This window comes from Salvelinus namaycush, chromosome 32, assembly GCF_016432855.1.
Source record: "Salvelinus namaycush isolate Seneca chromosome 32, SaNama_1.0, whole genome shotgun sequence".
NCBI lineage: Eukaryota > Metazoa > Chordata > Actinopteri > Salmoniformes > Salmonidae > Salvelinus > Salvelinus namaycush.
In genome coordinates, this window is record NC_052338.1 from 20,636,896 (window position 1) to 20,646,044 (window position 9,149).

Here is a 9,149-nt window from a genome sequence, read left to right on the forward strand (position 1 = left end):
TCTCAGAATTCTCACTTCCTGTTCGGATTTTTTCTCAGGTTTTTGCCTGCCATATGAGTTCTGTTACACTCACAGACATCATTCAAACAGTTTTAGAAACTTCAGAGTGTTTTCTATCCAATAGTAATAATAATATGCATATATTAGTATCTGGGACAGAGTAGGAGGCAGTTCACTATGGGCACGCAATTCATCCAAAAGTGAAAATGCTGCCCCCTATATCAAAGAAGTTAAGGATGTTTGTCCCCCATGAGACACTGTAGACACAGAAGCCTATTTCACTTCCTGAAAAATCCACAGAATTAGTCTAAGATAACTCAAGACATCTGTAATTAATTTTGACGCATTAGTTGTGCAATTTTGCAATTAAGGTGTGTGGTGCAGCATTTCTCAAGTAAAAAACATAACAGACTGCTATTGGATAGAGAGCAATCACCGCAGCTGTCCACTCCATGTTAGTGGGTAAATGAACAGTCAAATCAAAACCCGTTGTGACACATGGATGTGACACATGGATGTCCCAAACTCCGTTTTCGACAAGACTGACTTTATGACCAAAATTAGCGTATTTACAAATTGTACTATATTTTGACACTAGAATAGCTGTTTCTGACTCACATCAAAACCACATAGGACGTTTTCAAAGGGATTCGTTGCTTTTTAAAGGCAGTCGCTCTTTAACCTCTTGACCAAATAGAGGAGACAAGATATCATGTTACCCTTCCCCCTTCTGAGTGTGTTAGTTTTGGTTAACGAAATAAAATCCTGTAAATAAATAAATAGGCTTAACTACAGCAAATGCATTACAGAAAGAAAAAAACACTGTGTCGTTGAAACCATAAAAAGACAAGTGAATAGCCTAAATAAATACAGTAAATACACGCACCAAGCAGGACGAAAAAACACATTATTGTAGTCTTGAAACCATAAACAAGTGAGAATGAGTGTGTGTCTCCCATATCTCTAGTTTACTGTGTGAGTTAGACCAGGGACTCTGACCCCAAAATACCTAACCAGTAACCACTGGTAGCAATGAAGTCATTGATTGCAGATCCATGGGTTGATTATTAACAGACTACATCACAAATGGCATCCTATTCTCTATACTATGTAGTGCACTACTTTCAACCAGGGCCCATAGGGTAAAGTAACATATAGGGAATAGGGTGCTTATTGGGACACAGACAGAGTGATGTTGGTATGGTCAGAAACTACCGTATTGGTGAAATATTCAACTGGCTAACAGAGCCGTTATACACACACAGAGCACACACTATATCAACTTAAGCTATTACCCAGTTAATGCAATAGCCTATACAGTTTGCAGAGATTGAATGTATTTTTCCCTCTAAAAGGGTAAAAGGTAAAACCTTGTTAAATGTGTGGACCCCTGCATAGCAATTGTTCACCATTTTGCAGACAGTGTTTTGTTTGCTAAAGCAGGGGTCCAGACATACTGAGCCTTGGTGAGATTAAACCTTTTATAAGACAGGAGGAATGCAAGCTCGGTGCTATAATAAAAACTGGTGTGGTTAACAAGACTGGGCATTTTCAGGGGCACAATAAAAAGGAATATGAGGTGAGGGTAGCTAGGGGGTGAGCTGAGGTGCCATGCTACTGCAAGTCAACACCGACCAAACACAACATAAACTGAACAGTACCAGTCTACACATCATAAAGTTTACAAGACCACTGACATAAATAATCCAACACAAGAAATAATCCAAGATCATGGACACTTGGTAAGGAGAATAATTACATTTTCAGCAAATATTTTGCATTTGTAATAAAATTTAAAAAAGCAGATCCCAAGGAGCTGTGTCTCAATGGTGAATGTATGTATGATGGCCATTGAGTGTGAATCTGTCAGTCAGTGATGGGGGAAGTGGCAGGCTAGACCAAGGGGAACTACTGTTATGACCTGGCCCCTGCCAAGCCAAAGCTGTTGGAAACCAGCTGTTTGAAGTAAACAGAAGACCTGGATGGGGGTCCAGAGTTCCTGACTTCCTGCTTTACTACCCGCAAACTGCGTCACAGCATTCCTGTCATGTTGACATCACACACACACATCGGAGCTTCACCCTGTTTTAACTTCACCTGATTGCACCCTGCCCATAAAGCTGGGTTGAGAGTCAATAAAACAAAGAATCTTGTGTATCTCTTGACAGGACCCAATGTGAGAATCTAAAGAGAATACATGGTGACACACAGACAAATACACACACGGGTGGTTCCCTCACTGACATGATTGTTGGTAATCATGGTACCAGTAGTCAGTACAGAGCTTCAAGCCAAAAAGAAAATGGAGGGAACTTTGGCCTTCAACACTGATTTTGATTATTTTCTAAAATAGCCTTTCGCAACTGCAATATTCTCTGCTGTTCTGAAACATGGCTCTCGGACAAGATACCCCCATGGCTATCCAACTTGATGGATTCTCCATTCACCGTGCCAACAGGACAGTGGATTCTGGGAAATCAAGGGGGGAGAGGGTTGCCTCTTCGTCAACAACACCTGGTGTGCTGTCTCGAGCATGGTGGAAGTCTCAAACCACCCAAGCCATAGACTGTTCTCTCTGCTTTCGCACGGCAAGCAGTACTGGTGCAAGTCTGACACCAACAGGCTCCTGAACAGCTTCTATCCCCAAGGCATAAGACTGCTAAATAGCTAAGAAAATGGCTACACGGACTATCTGAGTTTAAAATAACAAAAAATTACAGTCTCTATGCACACTCACAGGGCCCTACACACTATGCACACTGATACTCCAACACACATACAAAACTCACTCCATAATTTGCTCACACACATAATATGCACATAAATGTATACTGACTCTACACACACCCACTCACATACAATCATCATATATGCTGCTGCTACTTTGTTTATCATATATTCTGATGCCTAGTCACCTTACCCCTATACATATCTACGTCTATCGATCCAGTATGCCTGCACATTGTAAATATGGTACTGGAACTGACCCTGTATATAGTACGCTTACTTATTTTATCGTGTTCTTCTTATTTTGATATATTTTGTGTTTTGGTTCTACCTTGTTATTTTCAGTATTACATTGTTATTGATTACTGCATCGTTGGGGTTAGAGCTTGCAAGAAAGGCATTTCACTGTACTTGTGCATGTGACATTAAAACTTGAAACTTATGCCTTCATAATCACACACAATAAAAAAAAATGGAATGGGAGGAGGGTGTGTGGGGTTCCCAAGAAGAACGTTACAAGGATCTGAGTGGTATGACTCTCACTTCAGCAGAATGTGAGTTTGCCTGTGATAGCATGCCACGCCACGCACTAAGCAGCATAGCATTTCCTGTCTGACTAATCAACCTCTGAGCACAGAAGGGGAGAGGTGATGAAACAGGTCAAAGGTCAAAAGTCACAATACAGAAGCTGTAAACGACCCCGTGTCTATTCAATATAAAGTACCAGAAGCTGTAAAATACTGCTATAGTATTTGTAATGGTGGATTTACATCTACAGGCACCAAGTAATAACTATTATTTTTAATATATCTGATCCTCTCATTTCCTTGAGCTCCTATTGAAACTACACTGAGAAACTTCAGATGGAAAAAGAGAGGGAGACTAGAGATGTTGGATCTTAATTTGAGCCAGTTTTGTACAGCAGGAAAATAATCCTGCAGTATCAGGAAATGTGGATTATTATATGGATTAAAATTCATGGGTATTTTTGTAGGGGTTGAAACATTTTTTGTAAGGGAAAATCAAGTCAGAAAATTCAAAGTGGAAATTTCTCCTGCAACGGGGTGATCAAATTCAGGTCCTACTTCTGTATGAGAGGGGACTATGGGGTAAGAGGAACAGAGGAATGCATCAGAGAGAACGGGACAGGACATCCTTGTTCACTGCAGTATTTGCATGTGTAACAAAACAAAATCCATACTTTGCCAGAGGAAACAATTGAGGAAATATCCATTTTTCTTCCATTCCTTAATTAATTAGGTCCTGCCTTTAGGTGACAGACATTTCTTCTTTTTCATTTGCTCATTCACATTGATTGATCCTAACTTTATAACAGCTCATCAAAATGATGTTGCCCCAACCCCACCCTTTAGACCACATATGGACAGCTGGCATGGATATACCCACATTACATGACATTTACATTACCTCTGCCTAGCCCTGCTACTAATAAAACTGGGCGTTTCCACTCGCTCTAAAATAGTAACTGGTCTAATGTGGCTGGGGAAATGTACTATCCCACAGTCCTCCATTGGGCAATCTGCTGTTATAAAACTAAATTATTTACGTTGTTTGGCCAAGTAAGCTCAAAGCAATAAACTTGTGGGTGGGGATGGGGGGGGGGGTGTTATGATAAATAAACAGTCAAATCTGGGTCGCTGCTTGCCGACATTGGCAAAGTACGTTTTTTTCTCATTTTATTCTTATGGACTTTGCATGCAACACACATAGAAACACACACAAACATCTAAATAAATCCCTTACTAGTGTACATGCCTTAGGTTCTGACAGATACTTCGCCTCTGCGATAACGCATAATTGTCCGATAATTAGCCTATCAAAGGCAAATTATAAAGTCGAAGAAAAGCTCTGTTATTGATTAACAGTCATGCACTTGTAAACATAAGCCGTTATAGCCTACACACTAACATATGGACTCCAACGACATAAAGGGAGGTTCCACCATAGAACGACACAATTGATTCTAGTTGTTTCCTATAGGTTCCACAGCACACACAGATTGGAAAACCAAGCACTAATAGTGAAGACAATTGTGTAACAAAAGACAAAACGAAAAAAATCACAAAAGGAAAGTGGACAACCACGGCTCAGCAGATTCTATAGACATTTGGTCAGCAAGTGTGGACAGAGAAGTAGGTAGGGGGCAAGTGTGGACAGAAGTCTGTAAGGGACTAGGGGACTGTGGGAGGACAGATGGCTCAGTGATCCCTTCTATTTCTCCCTCCATCTCTCGCTTTTGAATATTAAATTAAAGTCTGAACTAAGATGACCTTTCTTTTTTTAAAGACCTTTCATTTGTTTACCCAGGATAGTACACTTAGTAACAATTTACAGGGAGTCCTGAGTTTGATAAAATCAATAAAAACATACACATTACATGCCCCCCAAAAATGTAACAACACAGCACACAGTAGCATGACATGACATAGGCCTACACACACGGACATTTAAAACGCAGCAATTCAGGTTGGCAACTCACCTTTAAGGTTCTTCGGGTTGTTCTGCTTGGTTCGCGGCATCTTTTCTTGTTGGTTGTTTCACTGACACATCTTCTGAAAGGTTGTCAATTCTCTAATGCAGGTGGACCTGGAACACCCTCTGGGTTCATCTACAAAGCACACATACACACACCAGAGAGGGTCAGTGTCAGCTCAACACACCATAGATCAATAAACACTAAGCAGCCCTTATCTTCTTACTAAGTGTGTGTGCGTGTGTGTCTGTGGCTGTCTGTGTGCAGTCTCCCGTTCTCTCACTTGGCAAGAATCAGAAAGGACACTGCTGTTGTTGCGTCTGTCAGTTTAACAGTTGTCCCTGTCTAAATTCTAATTCCAGTCCAAACCTGCACGGTCTAAATTTTCATTCTAGTCAAAACGTACATGGTCTAAATTCTTATTCCAGTCCAAACGTACACAGTATAAATTCTTATTCCAGTTCAAACGTACAAGGCTTACATTCTTGTTCCAGTCCAAACGTACACAAAACAAAGCCCAGTGAGCACAATATGTTGAAAAGACGTTTATCAACGTCTTGTCAACATCTTTTTCCCATTGGGAGGCTCCTGCTAAGTTTGATGGCATAATATCCAATACAGCACCACTGACAGGGTGCTCCTCTACCGATATCAGGTGAGTTCTGGACCGACTCTGAGATGTGAATGCATCTCTCTCCATATAAATATAAACCTTGGAGTGGCTATCTATAATCTGATCTAAACCAAGAGGAGATGGCTGTTTTTTTGGTGAACAACTGATTGACAAGTCCATGTCAGATACACTGCCCTGCCCTTCGCTTTGACGACACACACGTTTCAGATGACGAAAGACGCAAACAATAAGGCCTTGTGTCTGGCGGGTAGTCAGCGCTCCAGGGTGCTTAGGCGGTTAGCGGGCTACAATCAGACGGATCTTCTTGTAAAAGTGAACACCCCATAGATCATTGCATCACCATCAGACATAAGCAAACACTGAAAGGGCATCTTGATCTCATAGCTGTATGATCTGTTTAATCTTAGTGTATTGCTGCTAATGATACCCTTTTTACAGTGGATGAAAGGTGACTAATTTTAGACTTCATGCAAATCTGAGCTCTGCAAAAGAAACATCAGCAGACACCATCAGCAGTATGTTGAAGCTAAATGTTACCAAATCTTGACCTTTCAAAAACCCAAGTCAAAGCAAAGAACAAGCAGAATGAATGATCAGCAGTCCCTCCCGATACATTTCTATAGACATGATCTATAGCCTACATAAAATTCACATACATTGCTCTAGTCTATACATTATCTATACATAAAAATACATGTATTGAAAATGACTAAACCTTTTACATAGTATACACTGTATTATGCTTATAGATAATTCCCTACATGTTCTTCCTAGATCAATCCCTTCCACTGTACATTTTGTTCCACCATCCAGTCTGTTCCGTTTGCCAATGTTACATAACAGTCCGTTACTACAGCTGTAGGATTTTTTACCATATACTGGTACACGTGCGCTGCTACAGCAATGACATCATTGAGCTCGCAAAATATATCGGCAGTAATGTACACCGCGCATGCACCAGGTCACAGAGCCCAGTAAGAACGACAATGAAAGTCATACAATCAAACATGTTCATAAGCTCCCACCTGCCTCCCAGGGAGAACGAAGGACAGGTCGAATACCTTTAGTTCAGACGATGCTGGTGATTTGGAGGAGAGCGAGCCGTGCGTGTGCGGCGAGCGTATCAGCTGAGAAATATTTGAGGAAACACCCTGAAACTGACAGCTTGATGAGGATACCACAATAAGCGGCTGAGTAAATGTTGCAGTAGGCCTAGTCCTATCCGAAAGCTGTCCGAAAGGAATGTTCTCTCTAAATCCCTGACGACAGACTTACGCCTCATTCAACACACACCTAGGAGGATTCCTTCCAGTCACCTTGCAGCATTTTACAGCAACATTGTAACCGCATGTAAATGGACATGATGTCCTTCATTGTGAAATATGAACACTGAATAGCCAAACCCCTGTGACATAATTAAATGCCTCTATCTATCCAACCAATAACGGTGGCTTCAAGTGACACATCCAAAACAGGTAAACAACCCTGTTTCCTTGTGGCCATGCATCAATGTCTTTATACAATACATGTTACATCACAACATTCCCATCTTATTGTGAGGGAATGCAGTCTAAATAAAAAAAACAATGGCTGGGTTATAGCGTATTTTATGCCTGTAGCACAAGCAACACATGAACGCGCTTTAACTGAGGGAGGAGTCAGGGAAAACCCCTCGCTCTCTGCAACACTACGGCGGCACTTCCCTAATTCAACAAATATGCGACATTATTTTTGAACACTTTCTTTTTGAACACTTTCTCATCTGTTGCGTAATATCTATGTATCAGATAAATGGCTAATGTATCAGATAAATGGCAATAGATCAGGCTTACCTATTTGCGCAAAAGGCAGGCACATTCAGTAGCAAGCAAGACAGCAACATTACACACACCACATTAGAATGCTGCAGACGTATAACGTTACACCAAAACAACGATTCTATAGTAAGCAACGACGGTTCTGAAAGCTTAACTTGTTTGATCCCAAAATGTGACATTCCTTCTTTGCAAACGTGAAAGCACAGGCGTGAGCTAAACGAAACACAACGGTGAATACATTGAATACAAATAACTAGCCGAACCAGCAAGAACGTCCCCGACAGGCGTTGTAGCCTACACGATCGCCCAGTGAGAGTACTAACGTTACCCCAGAACACTTCCACATGCATGCAGCCCAAAGTTTCAACCACATTTACCACATTTACGACAAATAAATATCCACAAACTAAATTCATATATATATATATATATATATATATATATATATATATATATATATATATATATATATACTTACAAGTGAGGTCTTAATAGTTGTCAGGGATTTCTGGTGTAACACACCTTAAGGGTAAAGGTCTGTTTTTGTCGCTTCTCCCTCTCTCACTTTCTATTGCAGGAAACAGACAGGCCAACTGACGTCAACGGGGGTCCCGTCTCCGCCTCCCAACCACAGGATGTCATCTCCGGGAGGTATGCGACGATCAAACTACGACCAAATAAATTACTAAAAACAATATCACCAGGGCCTTATTTTTTACCATATTCATTAAAATATATTTCAAACGTATATTAAGTAAGTTTAAACCATATTTACGACTGAACCCGTGTCTAAAAGAGTGTTTATTTTAAGCGTCGTTTGTCGTGCACCCCCTAAAGATCTTCCTTTTGCACATAGTTTGGGACTGACAGTTTTCCCGGAGGTTCCTTGTTGTCAGGTCACGTTGCGCCCATCCACTGCCGACTGGGCTTTCCCATGCAGATCTCCCATTGCAATTACTAAACCATTTATTTTCAAGCCTAACAGACTTTGAACTTGCCTGAGGTACTGAGGTAGGATGAGTTTGAAAATCGAAGATTATATAGCATAGTTCAAAGCTACACTAGGGTGCCATACAGTGATTGCAGTCGGGTTTTGCATAGCCTGCATTATTGTTTTTCCCCCATCCATAGAGTATAAATCCAATTTAATTTAACTTGTTTTAATTTTAATGAAATTAAACATGAAATTGCATACTAGCATAATATAATAAATTGTCTAAGATGCACCCGACAGAATACTCCATACTTGACTGTTACTGAATTGCATTTATGTGAACTAAGAAAGGCCTATTCCCAATGGAATTGTATCCTGCACACCTTGACTTTGGATAGAGTCTGCCTTCTACTTCCTTATTATTTTCCAGGTTTCCAGGTTCCTACATTTGTAAATAGTACATTTTTCTCATTCAAAACAATGTGTTGGCTTTGAGGTTCACATCAGGTTAAGTAAGATAAGCTACTATGGGAACTGTATCTA

At 40.6% G+C, this 9,149-nt stretch overlaps 1 protein-coding gene across 3 annotated transcripts in view; it reads right to left on the reverse strand.

Annotated features, from left to right (window-relative positions):
• Positions 1 to 8,229, reverse strand: part of LOC120027411 (zinc finger protein 40-like) — an 83,166-nt gene extending 74,937 nt beyond the window's left edge. For 2 of the 3 annotated variants that reach the window (XM_038972337.1, XM_038972335.1), the window contains exons 1-2: positions 8,151 to 8,229; positions 5,228 to 5,356 (exon numbers count right to left, since the gene is read on the reverse strand). In XM_038972337.1, coding sequence (XP_038828265.1) covers positions 5,228 to 5,267 — 40 coding nt within the window. In that variant the 5' untranslated portion in view covers positions 5,268 to 5,356; positions 8,151 to 8,229. Of the gene's footprint in view, positions 1 to 5,227; positions 5,644 to 8,150 lie in introns of those variants that run through there. The other variant, XM_038972336.1, reaches the window with a different exon arrangement.
• Positions 8,230 to 9,149: the final 920 nt, after the last annotated feature.